General features: G+C 38.0%; 1 protein-coding gene across 8 annotated transcripts in view; it reads right to left on the bottom strand.

Annotated features, from left to right (window-relative positions):
- The window catches only part of phactr1.L (phosphatase and actin regulator 1 L homeolog), a 205089-nt gene that overhangs the window by 54561 nt on the left and 132910 nt on the right, over positions 1-17618 (bottom strand). For all 8 annotated transcript variants that reach the window (XM_041566299.1, XM_041566297.1, XM_018267800.2 and 5 more), the window contains one exon: positions 8154-8318. In XM_041566299.1, coding sequence (XP_041422233.1) covers positions 8154-8318 — 165 coding nt within the window. The remainder of the gene's footprint in view (positions 1-8153; positions 8319-17618) is intronic.

Genomic DNA, 17618 nt, shown 5'->3' with positions numbered 1-17618 from the left:
TAATCAGAAGCCAGAATTTGGACTATGCTATCAACTGGGACAGTTAAATGAAATGACTGTGGGTACAAACACTTCAAACCAGGTTATGTAAGTGTATGCCAGCACTGAAATATCCCTAAGCAACATATGAAAGGAAGACTTAGGGGTCCGTTTACTAAAGTGCGGTAAATCTGACTTTAAGTTTCCACGGGGCCGATTCACTAAGGGTCGAATATCGAGGGTTAATTAACCCTCGATATTCGACTAGGAATTGAAATCCTTCAACTTCAAATATCGAAGTCGAAGGATTTAGCGCAGATAGTTCGATCGAACGATCGAAGGATAATTTCTTCGATCGAACGATTAAATCCTTCGAATCGAACGATTCGAAGGATTTAAATCCAACCATCAAAGGAATATCCTTCGATCAAAAAAAGTTAGCCAAGCCTATGGGGACCTTCCAATATTGACTTCGGTAGCTTTTAGATGGCGAACTAGGGGGTCAAAGTATTTTTTAAAGAGATAGTACTTCGACTATCGAATGGTCGAATAGTCGAACGATTTTTACTTCGAATCCTTCGATTCGAAGTCGTAGTCGAAGGTCGCAGTAGCCCATTCGATGGTCGAAGTAGCCCAAAAAATACTTCGAAATTCGAAGTTTTTAAACTTCGAATCCTTCACTCGAAGTTAGTGAATCGGCCCCCACATGTTATCGCTGGGAATATTTTTCCGCCAGAATATTCGCAGCGACTAAGTTTACTAAACAGCGATGCGCTCAGAGGTCATTGTGATCACTTGCGGTAACTACTACGTTATGGAAGCAGCTTACGTTAGTGGTAATTTTAGCAAGTTGCGAATTTTCTGGCGACAAATTACATTTTTGCGGATATATATGATATAAAAATAGTCTTGTTTTATGGCGGTTATTATGGCAAATTTTACTGTGACATTTATGGGCCAGAAATGCATCTTCAAAACTTATAAACTTTATTGACTGATGATTATACCATCCAACAACATTACCAGAGTAACACCAATCAAACATGTATGCATCATATAAACCCAAGAGAATATGAACAAGAAATAATACCAGTCAATCTCTTTGCTTCATAGAAATGCACAGTTTATTGTAGCCAATCACAATGAAACCAAAAAAGCGTAGAGGCTGACAAATCCTTGGACTGTGATGCCCGCTGCCAATAATACGCCGCTGAGCTGAAACTGCTGCTTTTGCAGCAGATAGAAGCAGAAGCCAAAACATCCTGTCAGCAATAGTTGCAGATCTCTCTCCTCTCAGCAAAGAATGATGGGTAAAAAAAAAAAAGTATTATGGGATATTTCCTGCCCCTTGAGAATTTTCTGGCGAAAAAATACTTTTTACGCCACTACATAGGTGGCGGTAAAATGTTTTACGAATATTCTTGCGTAAATTTAGTCTTTTGCACATTTCGCTGTTTAGTAAACCAGGCATTAATGTATAGGTTAATGTATGCGTTATTTTCAGCGAATGCGATAACTGGCGAAAACATATTTTTGCGCAAGAAAATTTTCAAATTTATATTTACCGTAGGTTATTAAACTGGCGAAAACATATTTGGCGACAAATTTGTCTATATTTTGTATTTAGTAAACGGACTAAACGAAGTACTAAAGTCCAACCTAGAATTAGTCTAGACATGCAACACCTTTGGTTTTGGGCTTCTGTACCAACACTTGAGCACAAAGCTACTACACACCCTTTGCCTGTGAAGACCTAGCTTCACATCTCTTCTGTTGATTTAGAGCACATGCTCTGGGCTGATGTCAGTCACCCAAGACCAACGCCAAAAAAAAGTAGACCTGGCAATTCTTACAGAGCCTTATAATATCTGAATTATATATTTATTCTGTCATTGGCCTAAATGTAACTGCAATAAAAATGTATAAATTGCATCCACATTTTTGGGTTCTCTTTCTGTGCACCCTCATCATCGTCATCAAACAAGGGTTTGTGCACAGAGATCATGTCTCAAAATGCAGTCTGCTTTATATACATAACTAACAACTGTGTGATTTTTATTTTAACATTAGGGCGGTAGCAGAGCAATTCAAACCAGTGGAAATTTCTCAATACAGACCTGAAACTGATGTAGCACAGGACAGAATGATTCCCAAATAGATTCACCACCAAATAAAACTTCAAGGTGTGAAAATATAGACCTAGCCAGAAGACTCATAGTTGTTATTCCTGTCAGAAGTTTTAGATTTCAGATAGAAAGAATATAAAGGGGAATGTAATATAAATAGCAGCACAGTACGACTTACTAAATGCTACCTTCTGATTGGCTCCACTTGTTAATTAGACCTAGGACACATTGTGTGCCTTTTATTTATGAAATTATTCAAAAAGTTCAAAAGGATTCCTGGATTTATTCTGCACAACATTCTTTGTACTCAGATGAGATTTATGAGGCGGAACCTTTATGGAGTTATTGCATTAAAATCAGAAAAATAGATGGATATGCAATTAGCATGATATAAACTGCCTCATTAAACCTTTCTTTGCTGGCATATAAGAAATACTTACATGCCCTATTCCCAAATGTTCACTAAAACAGCATGACGCTTCTGGCAAAGAGATTTCTTCTAATCAAAAAAAATCTTTCTTCCATCAGTTTTTACAGAGCATGATTCCCTGCTCACAGCTCCATGAAACAACCCCGAATGGGTTTGGTAAATGATCCCATCATGACTATAAACGCTGCAGTAACATCGATACACAATCACATGTCCATAATTGAGATACCTATAACTGAGTGGTAAACTCAGTTACTGGAAGCATAGTCCCCATAAGAACCAATCATTGGGAACATACATTGGGTAGCAACAAATGTCTCCATGGGAGACACCAAGCAATGACAAGATGAGTATGGGTTTTGGCGATTGCAAGGAGAACTAGTAGTAAATATAGTATAAGCAGTGGAAAAGGAATAAGTCTCAAGCTGTTTTTCATGGTGCTAGGGGTACCTGGTACGGCTGAAAGCCTAACAATAAAGGGTACAATGAAATTCAATTACATGCTTCCCTAATCTTGTGTCCCCAAGCACAAAGCAAGATCCATACAAACGTGGTGGAAGAAAGTTGGAGGAGAAGAATTTGACTTCACTTCAACCCAACAAAACACCTGTAGGATGAACTGGAACACTGAATGAAAACTATGGCCAACAACACTCTCATGCTGTCCAACCCTGTGAATTGGATTGGGAAATGATTTTATATTTTTGTAAATTAAAATTCTAATTGAAAGACATGTTTCTGTCCTTTGCTACTGACTAGGAGAAAGGAGGCACAGCTCACACACCCTGGCCTACAAGCCTGATCGCCTGGTGCACGGTGATGTAGGGATCGGCACCCTCCCAATACGAGGAAAGATTCACTGGCACTTGAAGGCAGGTGCAAGCAGGGTCAAGCCCTTGCGTATTTATTAAGCAGATTTATTTATTTATTGCTACTGACTGACTGTTTGCCAGGCGACAGAAACATAATGTATTAAAAATCAAATCTTTTCCAGTTGAAGGTGGCCATACACTTAGAGATCTACTCATTTGGCAATTCCCCCAAACGAGCGGATCTCTCCCCAATTTCCCCACATTGAGGTGTGTGATCTCGGGCCAATCCAATCGATCAGGCCAATCCGATTGATCATAATGTTGCCAACACGTGCGGTCGGATCGCGGGACAGCAGCGAATAAATGCAGCCGCGATCCGACGGGATTTTTAATCCTGCCCGATCGACATCTGGTCAACTTTTGCCCAGATATTGATTGGGATAGCCTGTCGGAGGGCCCTACACACGGGCCGATAAGCTGCCAACTCGGTCTGTCGGTAGCTTTTATTGGCCCGTGTATGGCCATCTTAAGACTCCAGTTCCCACAGAACATGGAAAGTGTTGTGGGAATTGGAGTCTTGACTCCAAGGAGCACATTTACCTAGGGTCAAATATCGATGGTTAAATAACCCTCGATATTTGACCGTCGAAGTATAATCCTTTGACTTCGAATATCGAAGTCGAAGGATTTTGCGCTATTCTTACAATCGAAGGAATTATCGTTCAATCGAACGACTAATCCTTCGAATCGAACGAATCAAAGGATTTTAATCCATCGATCGAAGGATATTCCTTCGATCAGGAAATTGTTAGGGAGCCTATGGGGACCTTCCCCATAGGCTAACATTGGCCTCGGTAGGTTTTAGGTGGCGCATTAGGGGGTCGAAGAAATTTTTAAAGTGACAGTACTTCGACTATCGAATGTTCGAATAGTCAAACGATTTTTAGATCGAATCGTTCAAATCGAAGGTCATAGTCGAAGGTCGAAGTAGCCCATTCGATGGTCGAAGTAGCCATATTCGACCGTTAGAAATTCGAACTATTTTTCCTCTATTCCTTCACTCGAACTAAGTAAATGGGCCCCCAAGTCTTGGATGAGAGCTGAACATCAATACAGGTTGGATAGGAGTGGTACAAAGGGGACTTTTTCAACAGAGCCACTACTTTTGTTACTGTGGACCTACATATATAAAGGCATTAGAGTGTAAGAACCAAAGTTCTCTCTATAAAGTGCACAAAATTGAGTTGCACAGAACAAATTGCTATGTAGATATTTATGAAAACACATCATTTTGTACTTATTCTGACCCAAGAGCACACAGTTTTTAAAAGTGCACACATGGTTTTAAAAAGTGCACAAAAAAAAAAAAGAGAGAGAGATTTTTGCATCCACACCCACAAAAAGGAAACTTTGCAAGGAACCCCCACTGTCAACACCACAGCTTAGAGCAGTGTCTAAAAGGGCAGCCTGAAAATCCGTTACAGTTAGCTTTGGTAATATTTGGGGTATAACTATTTGCATATTGAAATTTAGGATTAATTATTTAATTATTATTTAAGCTAAGGAAGGTCCTGACCAACTTTTGGTCCTCAGCGGGGACTCAAATTGAAATCAGAAAATTGAGATCAAAAGCAGCACATGAAATTTTCAGCTAACCCTTGTGTTATTTTTAAGATGCTATTTTCAGGCGTAAAAAAGGTAAATCTATTCTTTACATTTCTTTAAAGCAGCAGGATATATGAGCCCAGTACATTTAACTTGTGTTATACCTAAGCTATATTTCAAAAACAAAAATTCCAATGACAACAGCTCCTCCCTCCTGCACTCTGTACTGAGATTATCTAGTCACATCCTCTTTCCAAATCATGTCAGACCAATTACAAGAAAGACAATCAGGGAGCTCTGAGAATATAGGTAGTTTGGGGGAATGAGCAAGAAAGAAATTGACAAGACTGCTTACATAAATAACTAACACAGTTAAACTCCTTGTAAAACATGGATTTGGGAAAAAGAATACCCGCCCACAGATCAGAGAACCCCTTCTTTTTGAGCTTTATAACTGAATTCTTATGCATAATGTCTTCTTTGAGGAAAATAGGCTGCAGGTGTACAACAGAAACACCAAAGTGTTCTATAGTCATATTTAGAAAGGGCAGCTCTCTGGGGACATGTAAGCTTTGTAGTATTTGACAAATTACAGAAAATGTTCTCTTTTATTTGTCATTGTATCTGCACAAAACCACACATAACGTCCTCTGATCAGTTTACTTAAAGGAACAGTAAGAAGAAAGAGGGCAGATTGCCCTCCATTGGCAAAAATTGTCTGTTTGTTTGCTCTAAAATGTATATAAATTTCTGATAACCTATGTTAAATATAATGGTTTAGTTACACAAATCAAAATATCACTTTATAGAGCTACTTGTCCTATAAATCTGTTTTCATCACAAATAAGAAGGACCGTTACAGAGACCAAAGCAGTAATAACAGAGACTATACAGTTACTCCAAGTACTGTAATACATAACTTCAGATAAATCACAAAATGTGTAAATATGGTACGATTGGTAAGTGGTCAGGTACAATTCAACCGGGCCATGGGAAAACTAGCCATGGATTTATACAGCCTACATCTTGTCCGTTTCTTTATAAGGCTTGCTTTTAATACACTGTAATTTGGCCTGCAAATATCACTGCAGCAGGTAACCACAAGACAGCAAAAACTGAACAGCACAAGTATGAAGAAACAATGACACACTCACAGCCAATAACAAAACCAATTAAAATGAGTAGAGCCAGCATGAGTAAGGATCTAGTTACAGTAGCAGAACTAATTTCAGTGCCTATGGTGCAGAAAGAGTACCTGCTTGAGATAAACTGGCTATATATTATAGTTTTGTGGGGCTTATCATGTGCCATACAAGGTGTTTCCTAATATTGTAGGGGAAACACTATTAACATCATTGTTTTGTCTAGTTCAAGCTAATTTATAAATACCTGTACTGGGCAAATTTGCATCTGGCCACTAACCAATGACAATCAATAATTTTTTGCTGGCAATGCTCTATTTGCAGGTATGGGTCCTGTTATCCAGAATGCCTGGAACCTGGGGTTTTCCAGATAACTGATCTTTCTGTAATTTGGATCTTACATAATTTGACCTTAAGTCCACTAGAAAATCATGTAAACATTAAATAAACCCAATAGGCTGGTTTTGATTAATTATATAATAGTTGGGATCAAGTACAAGTACTGTTTTATTAAAGAGAAAAGGAAATAACTTTTAAAAGTTTGGATTATTTGGATAAAATGGAGTCTATGGGAAATGGTATTTCTGTAATTCTGAGCCTTCTGTAGAACAGGTTACATTGGGTTTTATGCCACCAAAATTCTGTGTTGAAAAGGATGTCTGGATTTTACAAACAACCAACTGCAATCCAAGCTTTACATAGACTTCTGTAACGGTTATGCAATTTATGTGACAATGATGTCTCAGTCAAGAGAAATTCAAATTCCCCTTCCATAATGCATCTGAAATAGGGATGCACCGAATCCAGGATTCGGTTCGGGATTCGTTAAGGATTCTGCCTTTTTCAGCAGGATTCGGCCTAATCCTTCTGCCCAGCCAAACCAAATCCGAATCTGCATATGCAAATTAGGGGCAGGGAGGGAAATTGCGTGACTTCTTGTCACAAAACAAGGAAGTAAAAATTTTTGTCCCCTTTCTACCCCTAATTTGCATATATTAATTAGGATTCAGATTAGATTCGGTATTGAGCCGAATCTTTCACAAAGGATTCGGGGTTCAGCCGAATCCAAAATAGTGGATTCGGTGCATCCCTAATCTGAAATAACAACCAATTCCAAATCCAATGTACAGGACATATTCCAGTACAATCTGAAGATTGTGAAGGAACAATCTGTGAAATATAATGGACAGAAAACATATCACGTTCCTTTCAAAAGAAAAGTCGTCATAATTATGAAATTGTCCAGGACCTGGAAAACAGCACACTCAGAATTACCTTGTACAAAGTATTTAGTGGAATTTTAACCCACATGTCATTACAGTTGCAGTTTAATTACAGTTCCCAGCATGCTAGGAGTATTTATACAACACAGGGCCACAGATTTGTCTTGCCGAATGCTTATAAGTAGAGATGCACCAAATCCAAATCTGAAAAATGTTTTGCAGTGTGGCTCTCATTTTCCCTCCCCCTCGCTGATATGCATAGGCAAATTTGGTTCGGTATTCGGCCAAATATTTTACGAAGGATTAGGGGGTTCGTTAAAATCCAAAATAGTGGATTTGGTGCATCCCTACTTATAAGCAACACATAAGAGGAAGGATTCCCTTGAAGTTAAAGGAAGTTTCAGAGGCCAGTCTAAAAATGTTAAACTATACTAATACATTTAGGGGAAAATATCCATATTTTCCAAGTAATTTATTTTGTACCATACAACTAGAGGGCCACAGATTGGTCTTGCCAGATGCATATTACCAATAAATCAGAGGAAGGATTCCCTTCATGATATATGAAGTTTGAGAGGCCAGTCTATAAATGTTAAACCATATGAGCCAATATAAAAAAATAAAACTAATAAATTTAGGGGAAAATGTCCATATTTTCCAGTTAATTTATCTTTCTGTACTGAAAACGGTTCCATTTTACATTTAATAGGTGCAGCTGGACAGACTCCCTGAGGATCATATTTTCCACTGTATGTACAATATCTTGGAAGCTTCATGTTGTGGTTATGGCTGTGGTTCAGCTATACAGACCCAGATGCATTTATATATAAACATACCTGCAGATGTCTGCTTGAACTTTTCACTTTTCTTTTTCCTCCACTTCCAAGGTTTGAAAAGTCTTCCTAAAGTTGCAAATTTACTCCTCCGTCTGATTGGTGGAGTGTGGGTCCCTGGGACTAGAGACTCGGAACGCATAGCTGCCAGCCTTTCCACCTCTTCAGCTGTGGATGGAAACAAAAGAACTGTAAGCGAGGGCTTCCCAGGTAACTCCCTGTTTATTGGCAGTAGAAAGAAAGGATAAAGGGCTTCAATTTCAACAGCCTTTCCAAGGAACAATGAACATCCTTACAAATGAAATCACCAACCAGTCAGTTGTTGTGACTTTAGGATACAAAATCTAATTTCCTCATGAGAATTCCAACCCTCCAGTTTAATTTAGTTTGGTATGTCATACTTCATAATGCAAGGGGGAGTAAAGAAGCACTGACTGCTTTAGGGAGGGAAGAGTAAAGGTATGCAGAGAAATATACTACAGAAATACTGACATTGAGAGGCCAGACTCTGAATATGTTCACTACCTAAACATCTGAGATTGCAGATGCTACTAAGACATTTAGATTATTAATTAACAAAGGGTTAAAAAACACAAACAAGTGCCAACCACACAGAAAAATAACAATAATGCAGATGGACAAGTCCGTCAATGGTGCCAGCTGCAGTTCTTTCACTGTCCCTATAACAAAGGCTGGTGCCATAAAATATTCATGATTTGAGTTATGCCTAGGAGTTCTAAATATCCAGCAAGCTCAAGTCTGAGTATGTCACCAACTATCTGATTTCCCATCATTGTGCTAATTTCTATAAATTTTTTTCAACTTCATATTCAGAAGTCAGTAAGGGGACACGATCCATTCACTGTTAAGCTCACATCAGTTCACACTGAAAGTCTCAACTATGCATTGTATTATTTGTTCTTATTATTCTTATGTTGAAAAGAATAGAATAAAATATAAGTAGTAACAATATGGGTGCAGAATTTATTTGGAGAAGACATTGCTTGGCCATTTATTATGTATTTAGTCATTTAGGGGGAAATCCTGCATCAAGTGATGTCTGCTGTAATCTGATACAAACTGCATTATACCAACTAAAGCATACCTCCCAACTGTCCCTTTTTCATTTGTACTGGAAAGTCCCTATTTTCTCTGCACTGAACAACCAGAAACAACAACGTTTCTAACTTAATTGGCTTTTAGCAGAGAGCACAGAACAGGTAACAGGTGCAAATAAAATACTGTGTAACAATTTTGGGACACAAAAAAACAGTTTAGATAAGGAGAAATATTCACAAACTTGCATAACCTGCTTAATTTTGTAAAAAGAACATGATAATTAGGGGATATGGCCACAGAAAGGGACGTGGTCCAAAAAATTTTGCTGCGATACGTGCGAAAACATTTTTTGTCCCTCTTTACTTCCAAAATGTTGGGAGGTATGCTAAAGCTACTGAATCTGTTCCCGGACCTCATTTAGCTCCTAATTTGTAAATCAAATTTAAGCAGAATGTAGATGGAATGTAGTAGTTTAATAACCAGGAAGGAATCAGCAGGGCTAGGGTATGGAAAGGCTACACACTAAGGTATTTAAGACATGCAGGATCCCTACCAGACTCCAGACTTAATGCTCGCTGTTAATACATTAACATAAAGTATCATATTGAATTTTATAGAGCAAGCAGGATGTTAAAAACAAAATACCTCTTTATCAGCACTGCTGGGCAACAGAGTAGAGAAAGCAGCAAGGTAGCCAGGACCAGGTAGGAAGCAACAAAGCATCTAATCTGGAGAATTCCATATACACAAAAATAGTCACAGGGCACGCACAGGCCACGCCACAGAGAAAAAGGCGAAGAGGCTCACAATGACAAACAATAACCAAATTATAACAGCCGCTAAGAACATATCTTATCATCATAGTTTATTTTTAAACATTTTCCATACTGCTATTCAATACACTGGGGAAAAGAAAAAAATGGCAACAAACAAACAAATCAAGAGCTCAGAAATGGCAGCTCATGGGAGATTTCAATTACAGGGCTTAGAATAGCACGACATGTAGATTTCTAAAATATTGTTCCACCAAGCTTTACAGTACTTACATCTCAGAGGCTCAACTTTAATAAACCATTGTTTCATACCTTTCACATTCCCAATGTAAAAATTGCCACTGCCCAAATACAGAGCTAAAACTTCCATTTGGCTGCTAAGTAGTATTCCTTTCAACATGAAGGTGGTATATATATGTATATATATATACATTCCAAGGCCACTGCACACGCTTGCCAACAAGTTATATACCCTGGTGCTCCCAGAATTTCAAATATATAGGTAAGTAGATGCCGGTGCACTCAGGGAATTTTTTAAATCAATAATCCTTTATTGTATCGACGTTTCGGTCCTCTGTCGGGACCTTTCTCAAGATAAAAACAGAAGTTGCTTACAAACATTTAAACACTCACCCCCCAGTGAACCACTCCCACACTCCGCCCCTCTCTTTCCTCATAGAGCATTATGGGTAATGGAGGCAAACTTTAAAATTGTGTAGAAAAACCTAAAACATAGTAGAAAAAGGAGAGAAAAAGACAATATATATAAAAAACAGTATTGCATTCTTTGCATTACATAAAATATTCATAAATATTAAAAATTAAGAAATTCATCTCGGTTCTAGAAATGGCACAAATGAACAGTATTCATTTAGTCCGCGTGGGGACACTGTATCCAAACACTTAATCCAGTAAGTTTCTCTTTGCATCAATAAGCGATCCCAGTCTCCACCCCTTTTAGGTTTAGGCACCATATCAATCGCCATAAATCTAAAAGTAGGTAATCTATGTCCCATTGCTAAAAAGTGTTTCGCTAAGGGAATATCTGACTGACCAGATTCAAAAGCTTTTTTGATGGAAGATCTGTGATTGCCCATCCTTTCACGTATCGTGGTTTGGGCTTTGCCTACATACATCAAACCACATGGGCATAAAATCATGTATACAACGTGTGTGGATGTACATGTGATACGTTGTTTGATCATGATATTTCTCCCTGAGTGGGGGTGATGAAAGGAAATACCTGTTATCATATTACGACAAGTAATGCACCCAGCACATTTATAGCACCCTTTCTTTAATGTCCCTTGGGACCCTTCCCCAGATTGATAGCATTGAACAGGGTCAGATTTCATTAATAGATCAATTAGATTCTTCCCCCGTCTATAACCCCAAGTAGGTTTAGATTTACTAAATTTGGACAAGGTTTTATCACTTTCAATTATACTCCAATGTCGGTTTACAATTCTTTTAACATCATGGGAACCTGTGTCATATTTTGTGGAGATCACAAATTTGCTCTCATCACTCTGCTGACTTTCCTGGCCCTCCACAAATGACCTTGCTTTGATGAGAGATGCATCCAATAAACTATGTTTGTAACCTCTCTCTTCAAATCTTTTGCCCATGTCTACTAGTTGTTACTCACAGATGACCTGGTCCGAATTGTTTCTCATTGTTCTCAAAAACTGGGAATAGGGAAGGGATTTCTTGGTGCCTGGTGGGTGAAAGCTGTTAAAATGTAACAGATTATTACGATCTGTATCCTTTCGATATAGCTTGTAACCTAATCCGCTATCTTTTTTAAACACCTCTACAACCAGAAAGTGAACCCTCTCTCTGTCTGCAGAAAGTGTAAAGCGGACCGGGGTGTCTAACCCATTTAATTCAGTTACCATCTGATTCAAAGACTCTAGCTCTCCCTTCCAAATGACAAAGACGCCATCGATATAGCGCAAATATATTGCCAGGCTATCACCATACTTAGGAATGATGTACGTCTGTTCGTAATATGCCATGTAACAATTGGCATATGCCGGGGCCACCGGGGCTCCCATCGCCGTACCGCTTCTCTGTAAATAAAACTGGTTTTCAAACCGAAAATAATTACATGTCAAGCATAGATGTAGCAGTTCTCAAAAAAATTCTACAGGGGGGCCATTGTAAGCATTAGAGTTTTGTAACCCCCCCCCGCACACCCTCTTGGTGTGGAATTATTGTATATAAACTGCACACATCCATGCTAGCTAGAATCTTCTTTGCTTTCTAAAGGGACTTCTTTTGTACCAACAGTACCATTTAATAGTTTTTCATGGGATGTCGATTGTTTCAAATTGGGGAGAAAATTAAGGTTACTGGATAAATTTGGTGGCAATACACAAGGAGATGGTGGCTCAGGATGGAAATTTAAGAGTAACTATGATCCAATATCTAATAACAGCAGCATTAAGACATTTTTGCAAACTGTGACACATGATATTAATAGAATTCCAGAGGACAAAATGAAAGTTCACCCGAATTTGACTAAAGAAGAAAGGCAGGCAATAAGAACATTAAATGATGACTGTTCCATTATTTTGAAACTGGCAGACAAAGGAGGGGGTATTGTAATAATGGATTATTGGGATTATCAGACAGATGTGATGAGGCAGTTACAGGATTTAAACACTTATGAGAAATTAAAAAGTGATCCAGTAGAAAGATTTAAGAGGTTAATAGCATTTATATTGGACAGGGCGTTATTACAAGGTTATATTACACCGGATGAAAAATTGTTTTTGGTTCAACAATACCCGATCTGTCCTGTTCTATACTGCCTCCCAAAGGTCCATAAAAGCATTACCAACCCACCAGGCAGGCCTATTGTTTCGTCAAGGGGCAGTCTGTTACATCCTATAGGTCTTTTTTTGGATTACCATTTACAACAAACAGTCCAAGCATTACCATACTTTTTAAAAGATACTAGCCATTTTTTACAACATATATCTGGGGTGGCTATCCCAGATAATGATTGGATTCTAGCTAGCATGGATGTGTGCAGTTTATATACAATAATTCCACACCAAGAGGGTGTGGAATCAGTGCAGTGGGCCTTACAAAACTCTAGTGCTTACAATGGCCCCCCTGCAGAATTTTTTTGTGAACTGCTACATCTATGCTTGACATGTAATTATTTTCGGTTTGAAAACCAGTTTTATTTACAGAGAAGCGGTACGTCGATGGGAGCCCCGGTGGCCCCGGCATATGCCAATTGTTACATGGCATATTACGAACAGACGTACATCATTCCTAAGTATGGTGATAGCCTGGCAATATATTTGCGCTATATGGATGACGTCTTTGTAGAGGTGTTTAAAAAAGATAGCGGATTAGGTTACAAGCTATATCGAAAGGATACAGATCGTAATAATCTGTTACATTTTAACAGCTTTCACCCACCAGGCACCAAGAAATCCCTTCCCTATTCCCAGTTTTTGAGAACAATGAGGAACAATTCGGACCAGGTCATCTGTGAGGAACAACTAGTAGACATGGGCAAAAGATTTGAAGAGAGAGGTTACAAACATAGTTTATTGGATGCATCTCTCATCAAAGCAAGGTCATTTGTGGAGGGCCAGGAGAGTCAGCAGAGTGATGAGAGCAAATTTGTGATCTCCACAAAATATGACACAGGTTTCCATGATGTTAAAAGAATTGTAAACCGACATTGGAGTATAATTGAAAGTGATAAAACCTTGTCCAAATTTATTAAATCTAAACCTACTTGGGGTTATAGACGGGGGAAGAATCTAAAAGATCTATTAATGAAATCTGACCCTGTTCAATGCTATCAATCTGGGGAAGGGTCCCAAGGGACATTAAAGAAAGGGTGCTATAAATGTGCTGGGTGCATTACTTGTCGTAATATGATAACAGGTATTTCCTTTCATCACCCCCACTCAGGGAGAAATATCATGATCAAACAACGTATCACATGTACATCCACACACGTTGTATACATGATTTTATGCCCATGTGGTTTGATGTATGTAGGCAAAGCCCAAACCACGATACGTGTAAGGATGGGCAATCACAGATCTTCCATCAAAAAAGCTTTTGAATCTGGTCAGTCAGATATTCCCTTAGCTAAACACTTTTTAGCAATGGGACATAGATTACCTACTTTTAGATTTATGGCGATTGATATGATGCCTAAACCTAAAAGGGGTGGAGACTGGAATCGCTTATTGATGCAAAGAGAAACTTACTGGATTAAGTGTTTGGATACAGTGTCCCCACACGGACTAAATGAATACTGTTCATTTGTGCCATTTCTAGAACCGAGATGAATTTCTTAATTTTTAATATTTATGAATATTTTATGTAATGCAAAGAATGCAATACTGTTTTTTTATATATATTGTCTTTTTCTCTCCTTTTTCTACTATGTTTTAGGTTTTTCTACACAATTTTAAAGTTTGCCTCCATTACCCATAATGCTCTATGAGGAAAGAGAGGGGCGGAGTGGTTCACTGGGGGGTGAGTGTTTAAATGTTTGTAAGCAACTTCTGTTTTTATCTTGAGAAAGGTCCCGACAGAGGACCGAAACGTCAATACAATAAAGGATTATTGATTTAAAAAATTCCCTGAGTGCACCGGCATCTACTTACCTATATATATATATATATATATATATATATATATATATATATATATATATATATATATATATATATATATATATATATAACAAACAAGGGAAAGTTGTGCTCACCACTAGTTTTTAAAATCATTAGGCGGGGGTGCAATGAGGGTGTGACCACAAAATACATATAGACAAATACAAGATACCTCTGCACTCAACCCATTATCAATATATTTAAGACAGACATTTTGTGCATACTGCTACTGAAAAATGCCTTACCCTTTAAACAAAACAGGGATTGTTTGTCCATATATTGCAATATATTTAAACTGGCCAACTACGTCAAAGTCATCCCATATCTGGCCAGTCCTATGCTCAATTTTCATCTGATTCATTAAGAATTCTATGGTTTAATTATACATTTTATAAAAGGGACGAATACGTTTTACCTGCAACTTACTAGCTGCTTTCAAAGTAAAACTCCCAAACTTGGCTGCCCTTTTATTAGACACCAGTGGGATCTATATATATATATATATATATAGTCCCCTCAGCACTCGCCATTCGTCACTGGCTGGGTGCTTACCAGCAATTATGTAATGTCCTTAACGAAAGGCAAACACCTTTTAGGCAATGTAGAGATAAAAGAAGAACTTTATAAAGGACATAACAGTGACAACCAAGTGTTTAATAAAAGTGCCCAGCAGCAAAGAGACAGATAAAAAATCTGAGCATCCATCTATAAAATTTTAAGGGGTGCTCGAATGATTATGTAGTGGGGCTCGGTAAGGCTGGTGCCTTTTTAAGAACTAGTCATATCAGCCTCTTCCTTCTTCACTAGGAATGAGCACTGGAGTCAGCCCCACAGGTCTTCTTTGATATGAATCCCATGAGCTGACCAAGCATATAAAGTGCTGTCTAATCAAATAGAGAGTCTATTCCCAAGTTATTTTACCCGAGCCACAAACCAATGTAAAAAAAAAGTTGAGTAACAACAAAAGCATGAAAAACGTTTTTTGGATGCCAAATAAGGTCTATGGTTGGTTATTTGGTAGCCCCTATGTGGGCTGACAGACTACGGGAAGCTATGGAAATAAAAAAAAATTAAAATAAAAAAAACAAAAACACCTTCTTTAAGGCCACTGGGAGCAACATCCAAGAAGTTGGTGAGCAACATGTTAAGGTTGGGGGATCACTGGTCTACTGTATGACATATCCAGGAGTTGGAGGAACCAGAGAAAGGGTATCATTAAACATACAAGTGGGAGCAGTGTGCTGCTTATACACTCTATTTGACATTGCTAGAATGCTTGGGACCAGGGGTTTTCCGGATAACAGATCTTTCTGTAATTTGGAGCTTCATACCTTAAGTCTACTAGAAAATAATTTAAACATTAAATAAACCCAATACACTAGTTTTGCTTCCAGTAATTATTAATTATATCTTAGTTTGGATCAAATATAAGGTACTGTTTTATTACACAGAAAAAGAAAATAATATGTAAAAATTTGGATTACTTGCATAAAATGGAGTCTGTGGGAGATGGCCTTTCCAAAATTTGGAGCTTTCTGGATAACGAGTTTCCAGATAACGGATCCCATACCTGTAATTGATTTTGTATTAACAGGCTATACTAATCTTTTCTATATTCCAGGTACAGGCAGTCACCGGGTTACGTATGAGATAGGGTCTGTAGGTTTGAATTTGTATGTAAGTTGAAACATACATTTACTCATTAAATGCAACTTAGACAGATGTCTGTCTTAACATGCAGTAGTATTTATTTTTACCTTTCTGTGCATATTTATTTTACCTTTCTGTGCTCTGCAGTAGACAACACATACCAGAGGGGTTTGGGGCAGGTTGTTTATTAAAGCTACATGCTAATAAAAGTCAAGCAAACCATAGTATGTTACTGTAATAGCCCGTTTGTAAGTGTGAGGTGTATGTAAGGACTCCCTGTATAAGCATAACTAGAAGACTGTCTTAAAAATTGTAACCAAATATGACTTTAAAAAAATAAAACCCACATATATTATGAAGAACAGTTTGTTTTGATATTAAATGAATGGGATTGTTTTACATAATTGTTCAACATCTGCAAAAATTCAAATGGAAAGGTGAACAATTTGATATGTACACTGGAGAATATATCTAAGGCTATACAATAATCGCAGGGCTGAGTTTAGCAGAGGTAACGGGATCCAGCTTCTGTATAATGGCTCAGTAGAAGAGGTAGGTCATTTAGAAGCACAGTTTGAGCAGTCATTGTTACCTACACTTACAATATTCACCAATTTTTTTCTGGATCATAAAGAAATGCCTAACACTCTCACTAATAAATATTCTTTGACCCTCAACAGCATTTACAAAATAATTAGTTGTCACTAAAACAATAGGTGTGGCTCTCTAATGCAAGAGCTAAATTATCTATGATGAAATAAGGCCCAACCCCATTCAGGGGCCCAGCTTATTGTAAAACCATTGCAGACTGAAGCTTACCAGACCTTAACATTGACCCAGATCTTCATATCAAGTTGGTTAACACTGTCCCAGCACATGATCAAATACTATAAAAACATAGTACATGTATAGGATTCATTATCTGGAAACCCATTATCCCAGTTCCAAATTGCAGGAAAGTCATCTCCCATAGACTCCATTTTAATCAGACAACATTTTAAAATCTCATTTCCTTATTCTTTGTAATAACAAAACAGTATAGGTATGGGATCTGTTATACAGAAAACCATTATCCAGAAAACCCCAGAATTACAGAAAGGCCGTCTACCATTTGGATACATTTTATCCAAATATGCCAAATTTTAAAAATGATTTCCTTTTTCTCTGTAATACATGGGCAGATATAAACTGCAGACAGATTAAGTCGGCAGTTTATTGCCCAGTTGGTCGAAAGTCGGTTGTTTGATGCAGTCCTTGATGCGACCAGCCTTTGGTCCAAGTTGTGATCCAATCGTTGGGCCCTAGGTCGCTCGTTTGGCAAGGTCACC

The sequence above is a fragment of the Xenopus laevis genome, chromosome 6L (genome assembly GCF_017654675.1).
Source record: "Xenopus laevis strain J_2021 chromosome 6L, Xenopus_laevis_v10.1, whole genome shotgun sequence".
In the NCBI taxonomy this organism is placed as follows: domain Eukaryota; kingdom Metazoa; phylum Chordata; class Amphibia; order Anura; family Pipidae; genus Xenopus; species Xenopus laevis.
The sequence above is the reverse complement of the archived record's forward strand: the minus strand, read 5'-3'. Positions and strand labels throughout refer to the sequence as shown.